This window comes from Macrosteles quadrilineatus, unplaced genomic scaffold (assembly GCF_028750875.1).
Source record: "Macrosteles quadrilineatus isolate MER2022 unplaced genomic scaffold, UCM_ALF_1.0 Scaffold_3__2_contigs__length_128488019, whole genome shotgun sequence".
NCBI lineage: Eukaryota > Metazoa > Arthropoda > Insecta > Hemiptera > Cicadellidae > Macrosteles > Macrosteles quadrilineatus.
Genome location: NW_026542596.1, coordinates 45,036,531 through 45,063,467, shown reverse-complemented (window position 1 = coordinate 45,063,467; position 26,937 = coordinate 45,036,531). Strand labels below are relative to the sequence as shown.

Here is a 26,937-nt window from a genome sequence, read left to right as displayed (position 1 = left end):
AACTTGAAGTTTTGTGTTGTGTTTTGTGAAAATGTAAGCAAAATATGTTAATAGCTCTGTGTTGACAATCATAACAGTATCGTAAACTACTATCATAATTTTAAATAATAAAGAAATCGAAGGAAATTGACAATAAATGCATTCCCACATTATCTATACCATACGGACATTCCTTTTTACATAGCCTGAACAACGAAACAACCAACATAGTTAACACATATTATTAACTCAAAACAGACAACTTATTCCATAACATTTAACTGTATAATTAAGATCAACCAATCAAAAAAAAATTAAATTTTACTCATATTCTTTTTTGTGACTTTTTATATCTGTAAATTATTATATTATAAAGGAAAAAATCTTAAAAATGATATAACTGCATTAAAAGTAAGACAAAAGAAAAGTACCAGAACACTACTAGAGCATATACTGTACCATGATAAAATATCTTCTTTAAAATATGTCCCTTGCTACGATTTCTAGTTGTTTGAAAATCAATTTGAATTTTGATTGACTAAATAGTACATTTTGTTATTGGTTCACTATTTTTAGTTATTAAATAGGTAACAAACCTTGTATTGGTTATTAATAATATTGTTATTACTAATTTGTTATAATCACTTTTATTATAAATTTTGTAAAATTGAAATTACTACTAAGGGCATTATAGTAAATACATAACTAGCTTGTAGGCCTTAAACATAATCCTTAAAAGTTTTATCTAAAATTTAAATCAACAATACATTAAATCAAATCATCGAAACTTCTTGAATTATGTTTAATTTTATAAATATAATTAAATTTTAAAGTTCTGTATCACATAAAAAATAATACAGTAGTATTATTTAAAAAATGCTCTTTTAATTTTTCCTTCCCATTTTCTTTATTTATTATTATTAATTATTATTATTAACATTTTGTACATCGCTTTTTCGTAATTTTTTATTTGATTCCTCACTATTTGATATGATTCTAAAATTAAAAAGTTGAATTATAAAAATGGTATGCAAAGAAATCTATCTCCATATTTACTAAATTTAATGAAATAATTGCATCCAATGTTTCCATGTATTTTTATATTCTTATAAAATAATTTAGTAAATATTTTTATTTGGTTCTTAACATACCACTATGGTTCTAAAATTAGGATCTGAATTGATGAAATATACATTTAACATTTTCCCCTGTATGTTTTTATTATGTAATATTAACTGACCACGTTTTCAATGTTCTTATGAATATGTTAATTTACTTCCTTACCAATCGCTATTGTTCTGAGTGTTATACTTCAACCCAAAAATATTTTATACATATCATGTTTATCTCTATGTATGTATATAAATATAAATATATCTATATCATTTAAATACAAAAATCTAAAAACACTCACAGTAATTTAAATCCTTTTCATTGTCAGATAAACCAAAAGGCACCTCATTAACCGACTTCCCCACTACCAACAAAAGGAGGAGGTTCTCAATTTGTCTGTGGCGATGTTTTTTTTTTTCTATGTATGTTCACCAATTTCTCTGTGATTCTTTTACCGATCAGTGTGGTTCCACCACCAAAATAACCAGGAGAATTTCTATTTGGTACCTTATATATTATGTTTAAGTATAATATTTGTTTTGGTGAAAAATTCTGAGAACCTTAAATATTCAACATTTATTTTGTTTACATTTGTGCAGATTGTTTACATTTTTGCAGAGAAGGCAATAAATAATAATAACATTCCTACAGCTGTTAGTTGAAACCATTTAAATGAAGCTAGAGACAATTCTTCATGAAACAGTTGCTTCATATTGATCAATAAACTATTTCTTGCCATGCATTTTGTTTTTGTTACTATAAAAAATGTATTTTAACGTTTGATCTGATTTGTCTATACAGTAATTCGGTTTTTAGTATTGAATATTCTGACAAAAAAACATATATGTTTCAGTGAATAGCTGTATGATATTGACAAATAAAGGTGTATTATAAAAACCAAAGCATTTGTAAAACAGGTCTAAATATAAATTAAATGCAATTATTCCTTACACGACCTAAGAAGTGTGACAGTGCATAATCGTCAATTATCTTAAAAGTGTTAAATATTTTAATTACTAAACATGCATTTGCAGATGTGGAATGTTTATTGATATTCTCTACCCAGTTACTATATCATATCAATACTATTATGCCTGTTTCGGAAAGTCCTAGAGGAAGATGATTTGCAATTTCGACTAGGCTATATCTTGATAAAAAAAAACACCTACATGGCTTGCACCACATTTAGCTGAACCAATCTTTCATATACATATTTCATTTGCAGATGTGGAATGTTTATTAATATTCTCTACCCAGTTACTATAACATATCAATACTATTATGCCTGCTTCGGAAAGTCCTAGAGGAAGATGATTTGCAATTTCGACTAGGCTATATCTTGAGCAAACAACCCCCCCTACATGACTTACACCACTTTTAGCTGAACCAATCTTTCATATAATATTTTCCAAAGGTACTATACGTGTTATCGACCAATTTTCCACTTTTGAGAGATTTTTTAGTGCTGGTAGCTGAGGAATAACTTTCATATTGTTCCAAAAGGCTTGAGACGTTACTGTATTTCTTTTTATAATGTAGAAGTACACCGATTGCAGGAAACGATGATGTCTGACACTTCAATGTATCAAGAAAAGACAAAATTAGTTTTTATTAGGCCTAATGTAATGGACAACTCTTTCTTTCTTAAGGAATATCTAAAAATGTTTATTTTCATACCCATTGATTATGTAACCTGAACAGGTGACTCAAGCAGTTTTAAAATAATGATTGATCTGTGGAACTTTTGATTGTTTCAAACAGTTTTGCTTATCAAAAAACCTCAAGTAAGTAATATACAAAAAATTATACAGTCACTAAAAATCATGAAATAATTTATTTTTGTAAAAAAATACAACCGACTTCAAACGCTCTAAAAAGAATGAAATAATTTCAATAAAGTAAACTTTTGTATTAGGCAAGCTCACGTATTTCAAGTCGGCGCGGCTCAAACTGCAAATATGATTGAAATTAAATATTGTGTGTGTATTTTGAAAATCAATAAATTGTAGCTGGATAACATAAATATATAAAAAACATACTGGACTGTTTTGTTTATATATTAAAGGAAATATTTTCTTGTATTTTACGTTTACTTCAGAATAAATGCATTATGAAAATAACACACACAAATGTTCTATATGAATAGGAAAATAATTTAGTTTGATATTATGATAGGGAAAAGAAGCTAGTTTGGTATTAAAACGTTACTTTTCCATGTTAGAAACATTTAAATGCGTTATAATCTTTTTAAAAATGCTCGTTAATACCACTATAATGCCGATCTCTGATTACGGTAATAAAATAACACTTAACGCATAACTATGAAAAAGACATGCAGATTAACAACTTTAGTTATAGATAGTCACCTGCAATATAGACATCCTCTTTCAATTTTGTATCAAAAATCATCATAGAGCCGCGCCGACTTAAAATACGTGAGCTTGCCTAATACAAAAGTTTACTTTATTGAAATTATTTCATTCTTTTTAGAGCGTTTGAAGTCGGTTGTATTTTTTTACAAAAATAAATTATTTTATTTTTTAAATAATACATTTTTTTTTTATATTAATAAAAATTAAAATATTAATTTTGTATGTATATTACCTTTTTTCCATCCCTAAACTTTAGTGTGCCCTCGATGATTGTGTTGGTATCCATGACACAGGGTTGTACCGACACGATCGGAGGCGCCTCACCAACTGACGGATCACTCGCGCACCCGCACCCCCGCTCACACACCCGCACACACACACACCCGCACCCACCGTCACGCGCGCAACGGGCGACATTAATATTCATAACTTCTGAAACCGGTGGCACACCCGTAAACTAATTGTTTCTGAAACTGCGGCAAAATAAATATCCACCCTCAGCCAGGCTGCGAATTCCCTACGGAAATAAATAAATTCGAAACACGACGACGTAACTCAATTTCGTTAAGATGTATTGTCGGGTGAAAAGTTTGTGGTAAAATTCTGTTGTGGTAGATATACTATAACACTAATACAATTCAAGTGCCTCATGAACCTAGACAATTGTTCAGTTTAACTGATCAAGTTTCAATAACAGCCATTTTTGCTAAAATTATGTACTCACCATTTTCGCAGCTTCTTTGTTCGTTTTAACACCCCGTTTCACAAACGCGATTTTTTGTTTGTCTCCACGTCGTTGTCAATTGCTTACATTTTTGCAAGGGAACGGTCCAAACTGTGACTTAATCATCCATCGTTGATCTTTAGTTGTATAGCGTGAATATTTAATATAAAAAAAAACACTGATGATACACAAAAATATTTTTTTTTATCTAGATTTTATTGCTTTCAATTATCTACTTGTTTTCAAATTACAATTATTCCTTCAATCTACTGATATTTATCCTTTAATAATATATACTATTTAAAAAAATATATCAGCGTTAAATTAGATTCCTAAAATTATAAATACCTCAATACATATCCAGAATTTATCAATAATATTTGAAAATACTTAGTTTGAATTAAAACGGCGATCATTAACACTTACTTAACTTCAGCACATCTTTTATGTTAAAAGGGAATTTTCCACTGCTAATTGAATTAGTAAAGACCGTGTATTTGCCGAATGGGAGGGATTTAATTGCCAAACGGGGGAGAGATTAATGATGTAATTAGTGTAATTGTTGTTCCCAAATCAACGATTACAAGTTTGAAGTACCACAAAGGGACGGCCAAATCAGCTGTTTATCCCAGGGTACAGATCCCTTGCTAGTCTATTCATTATCAATCACTAAATATATAATTGTGCTTTCATGTCTCATAATTTAGTTTTTAATGAACATCTTACACATAGTTAAAAAGTTAAAACTCTTTTTATTATTTTTTTTTCTAAAATTTAGATTTGAATTTTATTGTGAAAGAGTATTAACAGGTTTTTTTTGCAACTTAGGAAATTAAAAAACAGATTTTTTTTAGGTCAACTGTTCATTTTTTTTATAAATGTTTTCTTTTCAAATAAGTTATATATGATTGGAAATATAAATATTATTTGCTAGCGTTTTCTGAAACATTCGGAAAACTACTGTAAACAAAAACTAATACTAACGGCCAAATTCTATACAAACATTGTCAAAAGATGTAACGTGGGCGGTACTTATACATAGATACAATTTACTGTATAAAAAATACATTAACAACAAAAACAGTTACAATATGTGTGAGTACCTCTCTCTGTTTAACTTATCGCGATGTGTTTTTCTGGATGCATTTAAATCTTATTTTGTAATTTTCTACTAGTTTTGAATTTATGTGCTGTTAGACTACTGTTAACTGTAAGTTTAAACCGTCAATTTACTGTATGTTTCATTGTTGTACAAGCTTGTCTTATGTTCTTAGATTATTCGAAATTGATTTTAAATAAGGATAGATCACGTACTTAACCTTAACTGCGGTAATTTACTAAAATTGACAATTCAACTCTAAAACTGAGACATTGTTTGTTTTGAACTCAGTAACATCAGATCATTTTGTAATATCATTTTTTTTATTATGTCAATATATGTTTACATCTGCAAAGTGTAAGACTGTAAGCGGATTTAGATATACAAATCATACACTGTAGGCTTACTCAATGAAAAACGTTTAATATGTAAAATTGTATAAATTGACAAAATAATAGTATATTTCGTACCTAGGGCGGTGTATTTCGTACCGTTATAATTATTTAACACCTTAAAGTGTTGTTTCCCAGTTTCTTATCCCGATGATTGTTAAAGCATTTATTAGCAAGCATATTTTGAAAATAATGGTGAAGGAATAACGGGTTTTCAGAAGGAAGATGAGTAACTTGGAGTTGTGTGGATACGTTGATTGATGAAACAAAAACCAAGCATTTCAATTTTACACTTAATTATTTGTTTTAAAGAATTTTTGTTGTTGTAAATAATTGCATCAGTAGAAATGCAGTCATGCATAAGTAATAGTTAAAATATGTTGTGGAAAATGTTTCTTTAGTGAAAAATTTTTTAAATTTCTTAAAGAAAGTGTTTTTATTTACTTAAGGAAAGAAAAACAGTGTATAATTCAACCATATCAACCAACACAACTTAAATGAATCGTTCACAAAATGAATTAATAAATTGTACGTTTTAAGAAGAAATAATATAGTACATTAGTGATTATTAGCCTGTCATTTTGTTGGTAAAACCATAATCTCTTGTAATATGCACCTAAATAAAATACTTAAATCGATATATACTTAAACTAAAAGCCAGACACTCAACTAATTAAGGTATTTAAAACGCTTTGACTTCAAATTGATACATGAAGCTAACACAGCGTGAGGTTTAAACAACAATGACAACTCCACAACAGAGTTAAGTGTGACGTCATCTAGCCATCTACCGTGACTGGATGTATAGGCTTTCATGTGCGTATCAAATGGATGACGCTATAGTGCCTTGCTGTTTGTATGGTGAGTATACACTATACAGCGCTGGCTAACTCAGACGAAGTTATAAAATCATCCAACTGTAATTTAAAAGCTTTCTAGTTAAAAGCTTAGTTAATATTTTTTATGCGTATGTTTTCAAACAGTACTCAACTGTTACAATGAGTGACAGAAGAAAAACTAGTTCAGTAAAAGCCAAGGAAATAATGAGTTGATGTTAAAGACTGGATAGGTCTTGAAAATACTGTAATTGTTTTTGTTTTCCATGAGACTTCGGTATTGCTAATTTAATAGATGATATTGAGATTGAGATTGAGGTGATATTGCAAGGGAACGGTCCAAACCCCTTGTTACTATCTAACATTGACCTGCTGTTAGAAAGCACCATTAGTTGATAGCACAATAACATTGTCCCACTAGGCACTTGGCTAACCAGCCAAATGTGAGTAGAACGATTAACTATAAAACAATATATAGGAATTGTATATTGAATACATAATCAATTGTGATCTTCCAATGTGTAACTAGTAGAGTATTCTTACTTAAAATGATGTGACAATTAGATGGCTGAATTTATTGATTTCTACGAACTGTTATAAATCGGTACGATTCTGCATTTGGTTTCCAAAAATCTGAGAAGACAAAAAGCGGGAGCGTTGTGGAGGGCCGATTATGTAAATGAACATAATGGCCGCTATCTGTTATATCAGCCATTTGTCCCTTTGTACGTAGAGGCAATCATCCCCGTATCCACTTGTGTGTCTCATCAAGATATATTTGTTTAAAGATTTAAAAGTATTCAAAGCTATTGCTTTAAAAAATTGGCATTTTATTGAGGTTTACTACTATACTTGCAACAACTTTTGAAAGACATCTATATATATTTAAATTATGAATATCAATCATAAAAATAATCTAAAAAAGCAGGCTACTAAAATGTTTACTTGTTTACTATCATAATACTGCAAATATGAATTTAAAGACCTGTGGATAAACCTTACCTGGTGACTGTAGAGAAGAAAGTAGCTTACCGGTTAAGGAGAACATTCCTAAACCTTACCCTGTCGAGAAGAAGATTCTTTATCCCGTCAAGCTGCCTGTAGATAGGCCAGTACCTTTTCACCTCCCCAAGCATTACCCTGTCTAAGTACAGAAGAAGGTGCTCTATCCTGTAGGGGAGAGGGTTCTGAATTTTGTTTTTTATTGCAAACATTAAAACCTAGTTTTTTTTTATAACTCCATCAAAATTGCTTTTAACTTTTAGAATCACATACACAACTGCATTTCAAATGGTTAAAAAAAATGAAGCTTGACACAACCATAACACATGTGTAGTGTGTACAAATTGGAAACTTGGAGATCCTTATAAAACTACCATGTACTTTGATGTATCTCCTACTACTGTATAAGGTTGTGAGTAAAAACCTACAATCATTGCCATCACATTTCTTGGACACAGACCGGGAGGCATAGGAACTTATATTGATGTAAGATAATAGCATTTATAATTATGTAAAATTTTCAGTTTGTATGGACAGTATATTTTTTTAAGATATCTATTTAAACTATGTGTCTTAAAAGATGGATTTACTAAGCTGTGGTATAATTTTAAATATATAGACTATGACAATTTTTAAATTTGTTTCTACTGCCAACACACAGCTCATCTATATACGTTGATATACTTTAAAAAATAAAAATAAAACATAAGAAGAGGCAGCTTTTATAGAAACGATTCTGACGTTTGAAGTTCGTTTTCTTACACATTTCGCCGATATATTGCAATATTTCAGCTAAGAGAGAAACTCTTTGTTTTCTTTCCGTATTTACTCAAGGCTTCTTCAATATCGGAGAACCAATTGTATGTGACGTATTGGCAATCACGTGACTTAAAGTTTGTTTCGTGGAAATTGGATGTATAAACCTGATTAGTATTTCACAATGATTGAAATTTACAACTTATCAATTTGCATTTATAATAAGAGTAAATTTATTGATTGACAAACAGGCTATCAAAAAAACTAGGAAGAAGACAATGAGTAGTGAGTACCTAACAAAAGGTTATTGAGTTGTATGATCATCACTGCTGCACACAACTGACTAAAAAACAACAAGCAATTAAATAATTAGTAATTTACAGCGTAAAACACTCGTTTCAATATAGTCCAGTAAAATAAGACATTTTGGTATGCAAAGGGTCGGGTAGTTCTGATTTTTGGATATGTTGTTAGTATTGGGCCCATAACATAAAATCCAAGTTATCCACCTCGAGATACTGCCGCTCGCCGCGGGGCGCGCCACTTGTTATCGAAATATCAAAAATCTGACCATTCCTGTGGGTTTTCACTCACGAACAGTTGATTTTACCGAAAGTATTACTTTATATAATTAAACGAGGATAAATTTGTGACAGTTTAAGCCCAACAGCAAGTATGTAGCGAAAATAATGGTCACAATACAGACCATCAAAATAAATAAATTTTCCAAATACGTATAAAAATTGTGGTTTTTTCAATATGTCCACAATATAGTTAATTGAAGCAAACACCGTATTGATTTAGAGAGTATGCCAGTTTATTTCTATTAATAGAAAATAAATGAAAGTATGAATGAAAGTATCCCCACCTCAGCAAACCTGCAGACAAAGCAAATTTCCATTTGCTTGATTTGATTTTCACAAACCTATTTAAATAACATTAGGTTTAACTGGTATGTACCTAGGTTTGCTGCTATAGGGAGGGTAATATAGTATATAAAATAATAATAGTATGATAAGAAACAAATAAATTTACCCAATTTTATAAAAATGTGTCTATAAATAAGGAAAAAACAATAATTAAAATCTTTGCTATTGGAATAACTTGAGATTGTTTAATTTTCTCCGTAACCGATAACTGTAAAAACATTTTAATGTACTAAATTATTTGTTTTTAAACCCTACAAAATGGTTTAGAGACTCATTGTAAAATTGTATGTTTTGAGGGCCAAAAATACGAAAAACCCGTTCTTAACAAAAACCCCATAAAGCAACCGTTCCCATGGCCTGATCATGCTTCGCGAACTCGTTTTAATAAATGTAGGTTTGCATGCCGAAAAACAGACCTTCAAATATACCTTCAACGGCAAAACTACTCTTTCCAAAGCTGTCGAATGTTTATACATAAACATTTAAGCTAAGCTTTGGGTACAATACTTTCACATGAAAACAAAATAAAACAGTGTAACATAGTTAACAGTTTATTGAGGCTTAAAGATCAGGCAAATGAGATCTTCCAATCACAATCACTCTACAGATCTTCCATGCAGCGGGTAATTTTTCCACGCCAAGTGCGCCCATCTATACAGGGCATGCTGAATATGAATTAATTGAAATACATGATTGATATTGAAGAACACAACAAATTCACAAAGATCGGAAATTTCACTACAAGACGTACAGACAAGTTCTGGTGTGATACTGGTCTGATACTATTGTTCAAATGGATGAGTAATAATCATTTCGTGCTGTGTAGAGTATACTTCAACGTTTTAGTTTCGTACGTTGGCAATAAGTTGCGTACACCTATTTGACCTTGAACATAGTTTTGGTAATAAATTATAATACGAATAATAAAATATTAATGATAAAAATGAGTAAAAATAGCTTGCATGTCTGCAGGGCTACAACTGGTTCGCATATTGAGGTGTGATCGTGTTAAAATAACTTTTATTTTATTACCTTTCATTTAATGTATCAGCATAGCCTTCTCTATGGTATCAGTCGTTAAACAGTAGTTTGTATCTAGTACAATAAATAAATAAATTTTCTAACTAGGTAAGTTTTTTGCAGACCCTGTATAAAAAAAAAAACTAAAGATTTTACTAAACTGTATCCAAAAAAGTTATTATCGTCCGTTAGCACGATGATTCCCAAAAATCATCCGATTTAGTGGAATTTGGTACAAACATTACTTTTATTTGTGAATCAAGAGATGGACTATTTATCGTTTAGTTTGTATTGTAAGTGACTTAGCCTATTGCTTTTGCTTAATGGCTTAATGAATCATTGAATCATTGAATCATCTAAACGTACATTTATTTATTAAAACGAGTTATTAAAAGCATGATCGGCATGATAAGGCCGGCCATAGGAACGGTTGCTTTATAGGTATTTTGCCGGTAAGAATATTTTTTTTTCATTTTTAACCCTCAAAACATACAATTTTACAATTGTATCATTAAAGAGTTTTGTAGAGCTTAAAAACAAATAATTTAGTACATTAAAATGTTTTTTTACAGTTATTGGTTACGGAGAAAATTAAAAAATGTAAATTAAAAAACCTCAAGTTATTCCAATTGCGAAGATGTTCAATTATTGTTTTTACCTTATTTATAGACACATTTTTATAAAATTGGGTAAATTGATTTGTTTCTTATCATACTATTATTATTTTATATACTATATTACCCTCCCTGTAGCAGAAAACCTAGGTACCAGTTAAACCTAATGTTATTTGAATAGGTTTGTGAAAATCAAATCAAGCTACTGGAAATTCGCTTAGTCTGCAGGTTTGCTGAGGTGGGGGTATTTTTATTCATACTTTCATTTATTTTCTATTAATAACAAATAAACTGGCATACTCTCTAATTCAATATGGTGTTTGCTTCAAACAACTATATTGTGGACATATTGAAAAAACCACAATTTTTATACGTCTTTGGAAAATTTATTTATTTTGATGGTCTGTATTATGACTATTATTTACGCTACATACTTGCTGTTGTGCTTAAACTGCCACAAATTTATTCTTATTTAATGTAATAATATAAAATTTTCGGTAAAATCAACGGTTCGCAAGATTGAGTGAAAAACAATAGGAATTGCCATATTTTTTTTATATTTCGATAACAAGGGGCGCGCCCCGCGGCGAGCGGCAGTATCTCGAGGTGGATAACTTGGATTTTATGTTATGGGCCCAATACTAACAACATATCCAAAAATCAGAACTACCCGACCTTTTCACAGCAACCCCATTTTTTCTGACAGATTTACTGGACTAATAAATAAAAACTATTAATCAATTTGGGAAAGAAGCTTTAGTAAAATATAACTTATAATTCTAATTGGACAATTCGTCTCAGGTTAGATCTGTCCGTTTTTTTTAAATATCAGCTACATGTTTATTGAAACGGTTTAATGTAACTCTTTACAATTATAAATTCATTAATATTAAAACCGGATTGTTATCTATAGTTTTTATGATTAGCTAACTTTAAAGCTTAACCGAACAGCAATTATTTATTTTTAGTTATTATAAACTTATAATAACTAAAAATAAATGATTTCTTACTTAATAGTTACTATAGTTAGTAACATGGGTTGTTCTGCCCGTGTTTCGCAACAGGGCAAATATATACTTAAGAGAATACTTAAGAGAACATGTGGGTCTTTGAATTTACTGTAAAAAAAATCACACAGTAATACATACTTGCCATGCATTGTTTTTCTGGCAAATCTCAATCGTACTTATTACTTACTTTAATAAAAATCTCTAGTGTACTTACATTCAACTGTGTGGCAGAATCAAAATTAATAACTTTATCGTATTGTACCATCTATAATAAGAATCAAAAGATAACTCCGAGAAAAATTAAACAAAACAAAACTATAAATAAAAACAAATAAAAGCTGATGTATCTTCAGTATTTTAAATGTGATTAAATAAACCCTTTTATTGAGATTCGTGCCATTAGGAGATGGTTTATTGAAAAACTGGTATTTTTCAGGGAGGTTTCACATCAAGACCTCTCATTCAAGTATGTGGTTGTAAAATGTGCGACTTCAGTTTTTTTTTTTTTTTTTTTGTGGCCCTCATTAGCTTTCTATGTATATTCAGGTATCCAGTTTCTTGTGGTTTTATAGTTTTTATTGTTATCATACATAGTATTTACAATGATTGAATGAGATCTAAATTAAATTCCTCATCTAAATTCAGTAATGTCCTCCGAAGTGATCCTCATGTTCATGATGCTCGTGGACATGGACCGGGATGTGAACCGGAACCTTGACTGGATACGGCACCTCCTTCTCCACCGGGTAGGGAACCTTCTTCTCTACGTAGACGGGGTAAGGCTTCTCCACAGGGTAGGGGACTGGCTTCTCAACTGGCACCTTGACGGGATAAGGAACTTTCTTCTCGACGGGGTAAGGCACGTGTTTGACAACAGGAACGTGATAGGGGACAGGCCGGGGGACATGCACCTTGACCGGATAAGGGATGTGTTTCTCTACAGGGTAAGGCACCTTCTTCTCTACGTAGATGGGGTAAGGCTTGGGGATATGAACGGAGACTGGCCTCTCTACAAGCACCTTCACGGGGTAAGGAATCTTCTTCTCGACAGGGTAAGGTTTAGAGATGTACTCCTTGACCGGGTAAGGCACTTCCTTCTCCACAGTCACCGGGAAAGGTTTCTCCACAGGGTATGGGACCGGCCTCTCGACGTGCACCTTGACAGGGTACGGTACCTTCTTCTCCACGTAGACCGGGTACGGCACCTTCACCTCCTTCTCTATCGTGATGGTCTTCACCTCGTCGTGGTGATGGTTGCTGAAGTCATGTCCTCCAAAATGTTGACCTAGATAATGTCCTCCAAAATCGTGTCCCCCGAAGCCTTCTATATCTCTCTTGTTATATTTTTAACCGACTTCCCCACTACCAACAAAGGAGGAGGTTCTCAATTTGTTTGTGGCGATGTTTTTTTTTTTTCTATGTATGTTCACCAATTTCTCTGTGATTCTTTTACCGATCAGTGTGGTTCCACCACCAAAATAACCAGGAGAATTTCTATTTGGTACCTTATATATTATGTTTAAGTATAATATTTGTTTCGGTGAAATATTCTGAAAACCTTAAATATTCAACATTAGTTTTGTTTACATTTGTGCAGATTGTTTACATTTGTGCAGAGAAGGCAATAAATAATAATAACATTCCTACAGCTGTTAGTTGAAACCATTTAAATGAAGCTACAGACAATTCTTCATAAAACAGTTGCTTCACTGATCAATAAACTATTTCTTGCCATGGAGCCTTTGAATTACATTGAGAAAAATGCATTTTGTTTTGGTTACTATAAAAAATGGATTTTAACGTTTGACCTGATTTGTGTATACAGTAATTCTGTTATTAGTATTGAATATTCTGACTTACAAAAACATATATGTTTCAGTGAATAGCTGTATGATATTGACAAATAAAGGTGTATTGTGAAAACCAAAGCATTCGTAAAACAGGTCTAAATATAAATTAAATGCAATTATTCCTTACACGACCGAAGAAGTGTGACAGTGCATAATCGTCAATTGTCTTAAAAGTGATAAATATTTTAATTACTAAACATGCATTTGCAGATGTGGAATGTTTATTGGTATTCTCTACCCAGTTACTAGGCCTATATCATATCAATACTATTATGCCTGATTCGGAAAGTCCTAGGGGAAGATGATTTGCAATTTCGACTAGGCTATATCTTGATCAAACAAAACCACCTACATGGCTTGCACCACTTTTAGCTGAACCAATCTTTCATATACATATTTCATTTGCAGATGTGGAATGTTTATTAGTATTCTCTACCCAGTTACTATATCATATCAATACTATTATGCCTGCTTTGGAAAGTCTTAGAGGAAGATGATTTGCAATTTCGACTAGGCTATATCTTGAGCAAACAAAACCCCCTACATGACTTACACCACTTTAAGCTGAACCAATCTTTTATATAATATTTTCCAAAGGTACTATACGTGTTAACGACCAATTTTCCACTTTTGAGGGATTTTTTAGTGCTGGTAGCTGAGGAATAACTTTCATTCCATAAGGCTTGAGACGTTACTGTATTTCTTTTTATAATGTAGAAGTACACCGATTGCAGGAAACGATGATGTCTGACATGTCAATTTATCTAGAAAAGACAATTAGTTTGTCGTTAGGCCTAATGTAATGGACAACTCTTTCCTTTTTAAGGAATATCTAAAAATGTTTATTTTCATACCCATTGATTATGTAACCAGAACAGGTGACTCAAGCAGTTTTAAAATAATGATTGTTCTGTGGAACTTTTTGATTGTGTCAAACAGTTTTGCTTATCAAAAATCCTCAAGTATTTAATATATAAAAACTTATACAGTCACTAAAAATCATAAAATAATTTATTTTTGTAAAAAAATACAACCGACTTCAAACGCTCTAAAAAGAATGAAATAATTTCAATAAAGTAAACTTTTGTATTAGGCATGCTCACGTATTTCAAGTCGGTGCGGCTTAAACTGCAAATATGATTGAAACTAAATATTGCGTGTGTATTTTGAAAATTAATAAATTGTAGCTGGATAACTTAACATAAATATATAAAAAAAAAACATACTGAACTGTTTTGTTTATATATTAAAGGAAATATCTTCTTGTATTTTATGTTTAGGCCTACTTCAGAATAAATGCATTATGAAAATAACACACACAAATGTTCTATATGAATAGGAAAATAATTTAGTTTGATATTATGATAGGGAAAAGAAGCTAGTTTAGTATTAAAACGTTACTTTTCCAAAAAAAAAAAACATTTAAATGCGTTATACGATTTTTAAAGATAATCGTTAATACCACTCTAATGCCGATCTCTGATTACGGTAATAAAATAACACTTAACGCATAGCTATGAAAAAGACATGCAGATTAACACCTTTAGTTATAGATAGTCACCTGCAATATGGACACCCTCTTTCAATTTTGTATCAAAAATCATCATAGAGCCGCGCCGACTTAAAATACGTGAGCATGCCTAATACAAAAGTTTACTTTATTGAAATTATTTCATTCTTTTTAGAGCGTTTGAAGTCGGTTGTATTTTTTTACAAAAATAAATTATATATCTTCTTTTGATCTTTCTTCAGCACAGACCAAACAAACTGAAACCAACAGAAAGAGAAGTTTCATGTTGAAGATGGGAAGACACACTGATTGTTCTAACGTTGTAGCGCTGTTATATACAAGTGCTAATGTAATGAGTACTCGTATTACATAACGTTAGGTGGGTTATTCCATTAATACATCTTACTCATATAACATCCGCTCCTGAGTTGTGTCAGACGCTTTATTGTTCGTGTTTAAGCCTTTCAAAGTTACTATTTTGTTTAATTGTTAGGCCATATCAATTGTAGTTTTTTATACGCATTTTTAGATAGTTTTATTCTATTTTAAGTTATTCAACTCCTAACAAACTTTAGATGTGTACATGTATTTCTTGCTGACAAACTCTAAGTAAATTTCAAATGCATGAAACAATTAAGGGTCCATTTAAAAAGCGGCAGCGTTGTGGAGGGCCGATTATGTAAATGAACATAATGGCCGCTATCTGTTATATCAGCCATTTGTCCCTATCAGCCATTTGTCCCTTTGTACGTCGAGGCAATCATCCCCGTATCCACTTGTGTGTCTCATCCATCTACATGGCTGACTTTGTTACTTACTTGCGTTTTATGCACGCATTAATAATATTCGAATTTGTCCATAATTACTGTGTGCTTGCGACCTTTGATCAATACAAATATACATCTACGATTCTTGATCAAATGGACGAATAACTCAAATAATGTCACACTAATAAAATATTGTGTGACGAGTAGATCAATAAAAGTTCAACCAAACCATTGATATAATACTGGAAAACTCTAAATACTTTATATAGAATTGTGTATAGAAATATATATTTAAAACTATATATTTTCTCTTTACATTTTAAAATAACTGACACCGATAATTCCACAATCATCGCCCTGTATGTTTATTTTGTGCGTTATTGTTCATGTAATTTCTCTTTAAAACCTCTTATTAATATTATTTGCTTTTCAAAATTTTAATATTTCTTTTCTGTTTGAAGGATATGATTGTTTGTGCGGTTTCACTTTTTTCTGAAATAAATCATTTTGTTTTGGTTAAATTGTATAAAATCACAACAGCATACCCATAAATCTATGCATCTAAATAAATAAATAAATCTTTATTGTCACATAACGTTTACAAAATATAGCAATGCTATAAAACAGGTAAAATTGTCAAAATACAAATACCTTAAGACTAAGGAGTTATAAAACACTAAAATAAACTAAAACTATAAAAATTAAAGTGGTATAAACAAAATGTATCAGTTAAACAATTTTGTTAAAACAAATTTATTTTCACACAACCTGATCAGTTAAGAGTTCATCTATACTGTAATAGAATTCTTGAGACAGTTTATTAAATAGTTTTTTTACCTATATATATCGGTGTTTTCTCTACTAATGAAAGTCGATGCCGCAGATATTGAAATTTAGTTTTAAACCTAGAATAGAAGGTTCAATCATGCCTGTGCTCAACGTTTTCACTACATAATTTTTAAAAATGTCCATCAACCATCAAAAGTGTTTAAAAAATTATTAAACTCGGAACAGTCATTACTCATTACTACTTTAAAAATTAGCTTACATGATATTCTCCATGGTGCAAATATCATTATTCCTAAACATTTTTTCTGAATCTTAAAAATTAAATCAATGTTTGATGCAAAGCCCCAGAATTCAATTCCATATTGAAGAATGGAATAGAAGTATGCATAGTATAACATCAAACTAGTTTTTAAGTCGATTGTGTTTCTTAAACATATTATTTAATAAGAAGCCGAATTCAGTCTACTAATTAAATTTTCAATGTTATATTTCTATTTTAAATTTGAATCTACGTACAAACAAAGAAATTTTGAATCATCGTGAACAGCTAAATTTTGGTCTTGTATCCACGAGAGGTTTAAATTTTACATATTCTCCATCGATTATAATTTCAAAGATACTAAATAATTAGTCTACAACCAAATTCATAGTAATTAAAGCAGATACTTAGACAACTGTACAGTGTAACCGACTTTCTGAATTTCCAGGAACTTTTTTACAAAGCCAGAAAAAAACTCTAGAGGAACATTATTAAATACTGTTTGGAGGAGGCATGCTTCTTTTTCTCCCTACTTGTAATTAGAGCTCTAATCCCCGCTACAGAGCCAGAGACGGCTTACACCGTACCTCTAATCACCACAGAATAACTGCGCTTTGAAACTGTCCCAGGAGAGAAATATCTCATTTACCCTCCACGTAAATATATCCTGTCCTGCTGCAGTCCAGTTGTGAAGCATTATGGATAATATGTTTGATAAATGTAATGTTTTCCGTCTTTGATAAACTGTAGTTAAAAGGAGATTTATATTGATTTTTCAAGAGAAAGTCAATTGTTTGATTTTTTTTGCAGGTAGACGAAAAAGTGTAAAACTATCGCAAACAGACGATGTACAAGTGCTAGAACTATGCATTTAATTGCGGTATACAAGCAGTATTACATTACAAACGTCAACAAAGCAATAAAGTTATTGCTAAATCTGACACTTCAACTATTAATAATCTCTGTACGTGTTGGATAAAAATTATCTTCATTAAAATTTTCCTAAAAGTCACTATTTTGATATAGTATATTTTTCAGAGGCACATCATGAGTTCATCTGAGGTAAACGAAACTGAATGTACACCAGACAATATGTATTAAACCATAGCATTTGATTTTTGTTGCAAACTTAATTCATAGGGATGGACACAGGGTAAAAAAAGTGATGGTAAAATTAAAAAAAAATACTACATGATACTCTCAACAAATTCTTACCGTAGTTTTTGATCGGCTTATTATACTGGACCGTTAGACAAATCATTGTCATTTAAAGTTATGGTAAGAATATTTTTGACTAAATGCTAAACATATATTTTAATTTATTTTATTTCATTCATTAATGTTATTTTAAGTGAAGTAGTAGAAATATTGGGACGAGATGACGTAATTAGTACGACAACTCCTTTAAAAACATTTTAACAACCTCTATATTGCAAATTTCTATATCCACATCATGCCTGTTCTATACCATAGCTGTTGACGAGATCATATCTTTGGCGACATCAGTGTTAAGACTGTTAAATCCATCTCAGGCTCGGCAACAATATGTGTACGCCAACAATGACGTTTCTACACAATGGATTGATGTGACGTCATCAAGTCTTAAGTACGCCTTAACTGTGACTGATATAGTCACTCGCTTACTGATATTTCCCTGTCTTAAACTTGAACTTGGATTAATCTTTCTAGATAAACCTCAGGTTAACGAGATGTATTTTTATATGCAAGATTTTCAACGAAAAACATTAAGGCTGGAGTTATTTTAGTAAACATTTACATTCCGTCCTATTTTTTTGTGTTTCGTCAGTATAACCTTTTAGTAAAATCATTAAACGTATTCTCTTATTTTTTTTAACCGTCAAAGTCTGTCTTTAGTGCAGCAGTGTTCCCAATGTTTGAACTATATCATACATTTTAAATAAAAATACCCCAATGCTTCTGAAAGAATCAACGATCGAGTGCCAAGCGATGTAAAATATTAATTCCTATTTCATTATGGCCTATTGAATACAGCCTACAAGAGAATGTAAATACACTAAGTGGAACGATGAAGGCTAAGTAATATTTAACGTTTCAAACCTTTGAAGCCACACAGCCAACGTTTAAGACAGTCAAAACAATAACTAACTATCTATCTACATACAGTCGCCATTCATAATTTATTAAAATATAAATACTAAATACGCTTCATGGGGGGGATTATTTCAGTGTTTTAATTGATTAAATTGGTTTAGAAAATGTTTGTTTTAGTTAGTTTATGCTAATATTTTCAACTCACTAAAACTTTATCAGTAACATTGATTTCATAGAGTAACAATTAAAGGGATCGTTTCGAATTCCTATTGTATTTAGGCCTACTGTTTCCTTAAACTTGTAGTATTCAGATTTTAGTTTTGCTACATATCTTTGTTTTTGCATTGTAATAATGAGTAAAAAAAACATCTACACAGGACTGTCCCCACATGTTATGCTCACATTTGATATTTTCAATTATACTTAATTTTTATAGCCCCAGGATTGCGTTTTATGACTAATTGTGGTAAAAACGTACCTTGTCAGACAATCCTTGACATGTTTAGTAGTGTCGAAATTTAACTTGCTACATGTTTCGGTGGTTCTTCAATTTCGACACTACAAAACATGTCAAGGATTGTCTGACAAGGTACGTTTTTACCATAATTAGTCTTAATACTTTTATAGTTAATATTCACAACGTTTTATTAACTAAAAGTCTATTTACTTAATGATCTCATACACACAATTCTTAGATAAAGTTCACTGATTTTTGTAGGATTAACTTTCTCAGTTTTACCATAGATTAAACTCAGAAACCCCTGCAAATTTCTTCTCGGGATACAGTTTCCGCCAAAGGCACATATTTTATGTAAATGTCAACTTGGTGCTTCTCCTTTTGTCTGTTGTCAACAATAATTCACCCCTTGAAACCAGTGCTCTTACTTAAAAATATACAGTATAAGCAATACAAATTGTTGAATACGAGTTAAACCTCTTACATTTGATATAGATAAATGTTTATGGATTAAAAATAATTTAGCACAACGTTTCAGACATTGCCTTTTAATTTAATTGAGTTCAAAATAAACATATAATTCCAAGCATTCAATTTTACGATTATAATTTAATTATATTTTATTCTTTTGTATGTTTCAAAGATCTAAAATATTTTAGATAACATGATTAATTAAGGCCATAATTAAAAATTGAGTTTTTATTCATAATCGAACTGGGTGGATCGAATCAGTGACCTCTACATTCTTAGGTGATCACTATCACCACTCAGCTACCCGAACAATTAATCGGAATAATTACCCTCATCCTTTGTGCTGCATTTATTTGTGTTTTACCTTTGTTTGAAAACTGAAAAAAACCATTCCAAATAGCAAAAACTAATAATGATTTAAGACATACACATAGAATTATCATTGGTCCAACAATCCACTCGTCGTTGCCATTCAAAGGAGGTTTGTTTGTGATGAATATTTCTTGCATAAGTGGAAGCTGATGAGGATAGTAAATGTATGTAAATGGATGAAAGTGACGGTGGTAAGGGCTGTGTAATATTCACTTCAGAGCCTTTAGAGCTTCTCAAAGCTCAATAGTCACCAAAGTTGACGATTACATAAACAAAAACGAGATTAAGACTTGGATGTTTGGTGTTTAATAAAGTACATGCCATAAATAATATAATGTTAAACACTGTGCTATGACAGCAAATAAACTAAATACAACATAATTTGGCTATAAGTGAACCAAAAGCAACATGATTTTTCAATTTGAAATATGATTACCTTACTCCACTAATTTTCATGGTCTGTGTCTATTAACAAAAGAATTACATCGAAGAAAAGGTGTTTTTTAGATAGCAATAGTACGTTGCAAAGACATATAAAGTAATGTAAAATTATTAGCCTTGTTGAATTTACTGAGATTAATCCAATGTTTAAAAACAACGTAGATTCTACACTTAAAATATGACGAAAATATATTTGAAATCTAGATAGCAACATTCGTAATCAAATTAGCTAAACTGCTCAGATAAATTCTTAGCTTTAAAACTATAGCTGTCATTTTTAAAAGCCAAAAAGTGGGTTATTCTGAATGACCACTGATTTTTACAAAGCTATTGAATAGGCAACCGAGCTCAAACTAAACACAGCTGCATCTAAGCGTTATTTTGCACATTAAGAGCTGGTTAAAGACACACAAAAGGTCATACTAGTTTCAAGTTTAAGCCATCATACCTTTACTATAATGTGGTTTTAGGATCAATAAATTATAACTATTCAAAAAATGTACAAATAAAGATGTTTATTTACGTCTTGAAATTGTCAATAAACAATATAATCCTTAAGTATATCAAAACAATTTATTTTAAAACAAATAAATTGTTTAGCCAACAATAACTTTTCCTCAATGTTCTCATTGTAATTGAAGGTTAACTGGCATTATCCAACCATTACGTCTTACTTGAACAGATGGTGTGAGTGCCCAAATTGGCCTATTACATGATGTCCATTCTCTTGATGTTCCACCTGATGATTTTCAAAGTGATGTCCTCCGAAGTGATGTTCCTCATGCTCATGATGCTCATGGACATGGACCGGGATGTGAACCGGAACCTTGACTGGATACGGCACCTCCTTCTCCACCGGGTAGGGAACCTTCTTCTCTACGTAGACGGGGTAAGGCTTCTCCACAGGGTAGGGGACTGGCTTCTCAACTGGCACCTTGACGGGGTAAGGAACTTTCTTCTCGACGGGGTAAGGCACGTGTTTGACAACAGGAACGTGATAGGGGACAGGCCGGGGGACATGCACCTTGACCGGGTAAGGGATGTGTTTCTCTACAGGGTAAGGCACCTTCTTCTCTACGTAGACGGGGTAAGGCTTGGGTATATGCACGGGTACTAGCCTCAGGACAGGCACATTCACAGGGTAAGGAATCTTCTTCTCGACAGGGTAAGGCTTAGGGATGTACTCCTTGACAGGGTAAGGCACTTTCTTCTCCACAGTCACCGGGTAAGGTTTCTCCACAGGGTATGGGACCGGCCTCTCGACGTGCACCTTGACAGGGTACGGTACCTTCTTCTCCACGTGGACCGGGTATGGCACCTTCACCTCCTTCTCTATCGTGATGGTCTTCATCTCGTGGTGGCGATGGTTGCTGAAGTCGTGGCCTCCAAAGTGATGCCCTCCAAAGTCGTGACCTTCAAATCCATTATGATTTTCAAATTGCTCGATGCCTCTCTTCTTTGTAGAATTTTCTTCAGCAGACACCAAAGCTATAATAAAAAGTGTTGCTAGGACCTTCATCGTAGGAACTGGGAGATGATGTGATTTTTCACTGGGCATATACGTGTCTTATATACAGGCGAAGGATTCCTGTGTAACTATCTCAATGATATAACATCCTGATGAAGAACAAAGACGCTAATCGCATAACATGCTTTTAATTGGTACTGGTTATATTACCAGATACAATCTTGTATTTTTGACGTTTTCTTATATTTATTCACACACAAGTAGGATGATCAATAGAATGCAACATTCAGCACAATTGGTTTTACAGAAAAAGGGAGAACCACTAAATTGCGTTTAAAATCCAATCCATCCAGGCATTGGATCCAGGCATTTAATCTAAAAGTTAATATAATTTTAATTTGAGTTTGTGTCGGTGATGATATTCTACAAGCGAAACGCTATACTTTACAGTTTTAAATGTTTTTGACATTAACTAAATACAAGAACTACAGTGTAACACAAATTTTAACCTCACTACACTTTTGAATTCCTTAGGGATATAGGATAAACCCTAATACTCTTCTTAGAAATGATATAACGTACCGGCAATTTGTGTACGAACTTTTTGTGAAACGTTTGTAAAACACACACATAGAGGTCCCGAATACTGATTAAAATGTGTACCCCTCTCGTAATATTGCAAAAAATGTTCCACTATAGAATAAATGACATTTACTTTAAATTCCCTAAAGAACTTTGGGATCTCACGAATTTTGATCATAATTTTTCGTAAACCTTACAGGTGTTCACCAACCATGGTCGGTTGGTGGGTATTTAAACCAATCTAGCTGTATCTTAACACTCCAAAGCCTCTGATAGTAAATATTACAGAGGTGTTGGCGTCGTCAGTTTCGTCCATTTACATACATTTACCACTCCACTGAGTCTAACCCTCCAGTGTAATGGCCATGCAATCTAAGTGGTGTATCAGTTTTAACAAACGTCAGACATACGATGTTTTATAGTACATCGGTGTTTTTGTGAACGGTAAAATAAAACTATAAAAATGTACTTCCTTGAAAGATTTGTTGGAACTAACTCAAAAATTCAGGATAGTTTGACAAAATAAAACTAATTACTAATAAGGTTTTTTCTAGTAACATTTAATACACATTGTATGTGTTTTTAGATATAGTTAAATTTCATGGCTGTTTATATCATAATATAAGATAAGAATTGTTTAAGGTGATTTCACATTATTTGGATATAAACTAATATACAGTTCTTATCTTAAATTTAATCATTGGTTCAGTATGCCATTCATTGTCCTTATAGTTAGGTAGCTTAGGGATGGGAAACAACTTTCCATTGTATTTAAAACATAAAACCTTTGTTTATTCAATAAGCCGATGGGAGTATGTTACAGTATGTATTTCACAGTTCCAATCGGCTGGATTCAAGAATTGAGTTCCAAATCTCATACTTAGTAACATTTGCTATTCAACCACAGAACTGCCACCCGAATGTTCGTTTACCTTCACTACATGAGTTCAATTTTTTTGATTGTTTTTGGAGACGGAAATCTTGAGTACTGTCGTGGTCACAGAAGATTAACGGATGTTCCAACGATGTTAGTGGTAGGATTACGACGACCTTACTGAAAATAAGTTTTACACAATTGTAAGATAAATTTGAAGTTTAGGATGGATCCTAGATTAAATAAATATTGTAATGGTAATAACTTAATTTCATATTGTATTTAAAAAACAAAAAAAAACTACACTGGTACTAAATGTTTATTTCGACCATTCTCACTTCAAATTAACAATGAAGATCGTGAGGAACCAAAGTTATATAAGTTGTGGTTGAAACTGGATGAGATAACAGGAAATTGGACTGAATTGGCATGAGTAAATTACACTTTTGGCCGACATTCCATATCCCAAGAACAGATATATAATCCAGCACACGCACTGCCAGAGCACACAGCAAGGATGGCCGCTCTACTGGCAACATTGTGTCTTCTGACGGTAGCCTCCGCCGAACACTTCCATCACCACGTCCAACATCATCACGAGCACGTCAAAGCCATCACGGTGACCAAGAAGGTGCCTGTGCCGTACCCTGTCATCGTCGAGAAGAAAGTGCCTTACACCGTCGAGGTACCAGTCGATAAACCGTACCCGGTCCACGTGCCCAAGCCGTACCCCGTCTATGTCGAGAAGAAAGTGCCGTACACGGTCAAGGAGTACGTCCCGCAGCCGTACACGGTCTACAAGAAGGAGCCGTACCCGGTCGAGATGCCCGTCGACAAGCCGTACCCCGTCCACGTCCCTAAACCTTACCCCGTGGTCGTCGAGAAGAAAGTACCTTACACGGTGGAGAAGCACGTGCCGTACCCTGTAAAGGTGGCTGTGGACAAACCTTACCCCGTCCACGTGCCTGTCGTCAAGCATGTCCCGTACACTGTAGAGAAGAAGGTGCCTTACAAGGTAGAGGTGCCTGTGGAGAAGCCCGTACCTGTGTCTGTGCCCAAGCCTTACCCGGTCGTTGTAGAGAAGAAGGTGCCTTATACAGTAGAGAAGCCGGTGCCTTACCCCGTCAAGGTGCCTGTATATCACCATCACAACCATCGATCTGGATATGGGTTGGAACAAGAAACTCACAGTTTTGATCACAGCTTTGGCCATCAACATACCGGTCATGGATATAATTTCTGAAGTGTACATCTACAAAATCTTTAAACTGTACAAACTATTTTTAAGTAAAATATAATTTGTTGTTCAAGTAAACCAATGTGTTTAGGTTATTTCTCATGAATGATAAAATTATTTACAGTCAGAAATTGTATACTTGTGAGAGAAAAATCATCAATTTCTTAATATTTCAAATGATATTTTAATAGTCTCCGGTCCTAAATGAACAGTATATAGTATTAGTATTGTCTGTATATGTATCTTTTTATATTTATCTACCAAATTATTGCATCTGCCATTTTCTTAGTATTGAAATCTTACTTATACTATTTTAACATTCACACATTACACATATTCCAGACGATATAATCAACTTTTAAATGTTATACAATTCATTAGGGCTGAAAATCTATTTGATCCAGTTTCTAGTAAAGTTTTTTATAAAATATTTAGTCTAATGACCCAACCAGAGTTAGATAATTGCCAATATAACTCTCACCAGTGAACTAGTAGCTATTTATTTTGAGTAAAGCGAAAATATCGTTTAAGCGGAGCGCGGGCCAGAAGCCTGATGGCGGTGTTTTCCGCTGCAGACTCTCATACATCTCCCGCCATGGCGCCACAGCCGTGCCTCTGTTTACATTGTTGTGTTATTGTTATAAACTGCGCTCAGTTATGGCGAAATGTTCAGAAAATATTAAATATTGGGCAAACAATAAGTTATTTATTTGACTGCAGTTTTTGTCTATAAATCTAAGGTCAGGTTAAGGTTAATGCATAGATATTCGTTTGTAGATTTAGATTTTTAGTTTTTAATAAAAATTATATTTGGCTTATGGCAGATTATAAAAACTGTTTCCTTTAATAAAAAAATCATGTCTGTCTTTACAACTGGGACCATTCTATACAAATCTCTTCAACGTTCACTATTGTAGTTTGCCTGCCCAGTATGGCGAACTGCTTTATGAAGCTCAAATCGTAAATTGCAAACCTTTTAAAATAAAGTTTTAATTATAATCCTAAAACGTCCCTGGTATGTTCAAACCCGTCAAATGCATTTAAAACTGGGTATCAAGCCTATAGAGGATTTCATCAAGAAAACTACCTTAAAACTCTTTATAAAACTTCTATTAACCAGCAGCATTGGATTGTATAACACAGGTTCTGAAATCCAGAGACTCCGGCTAAAACCCAGGTTGCCTCAAGATGTCTTACTATAACCCTTTTTCCATTTGTGTTCCATTCTGAAGAATTCTGTGTTCCATTTATGTATGCTTAGTGTCTTACAGTGAGACCCATAGAAACAGTGTCAATGTCTGAGGGCTAGCTATAGCTGACCCCTACCTATGTGAAAGTTAATATGCTATTTTGTTTCTGTGTTATATCTGATCTGTATAGCAATGTAATGCTGATCTAATAAATTGTAAAAAAATAGATAGCCTCCATGAGAATAATAAAAGGTTAATTATTATAGAAAGATTCCAAAACATGGTTTGAGTAAATTTTACTTAACTTACTAAAGTTTTAATAGGTTACTGTGCAGATGAGATGTCTCAGGAATTACCATGTAGAATTTCAGCTTTTAAAAAAATACCTGGAGACTTTAGGTACTTCTATTATGTTTTGTATTGGGGAGCGAGCTGGCGTAGTGGTTAGAGCGCGGGACTTCAGTCCCTGAGGTCCCGGGTTCGATCCCCGCCAAGTCACCAATGGAATTTATCTAAGTGATAATGCCGCAACCCCTAGGTCTAGCCTGAAGTAATGTGAAAAACAATCCCAGGCTCGTGCCTAGCGTCCTAGGACAAAAAAAAAAAAAAAAAAAAAAAAAAGTTATGTTTTGTATTTAGAAGAAATGTATAATAAGTTTGAAATTATTTACACGCCAAAACAAGAATAGCCTACTTGTCAAGGCAACCGGCAGTAAATAAAATTTGTGATATTGTTTCTAACCCTAAAATA

General features: G+C 32.5%; 1 protein-coding gene across 1 annotated transcript in view; it reads left to right on the top strand.

Moving 5' to 3' along the window:
* Positions 1-25,031, top strand: part of LOC128989161 (uncharacterized) — a 44,726-nt gene extending 19,695 nt beyond the window's left edge. The window contains exon 4 of the mRNA XM_054411030.1: positions 24,391-25,031. Within this exon, the coding sequence (XP_054267005.1) occupies positions 24,391-25,002 (612 nt within the window). The 3' untranslated portion in view covers positions 25,003-25,031. The remainder of the gene's footprint in view (positions 1-24,390) is intronic.
* Positions 25,032-26,937: the final 1,906 nt, after the last annotated feature.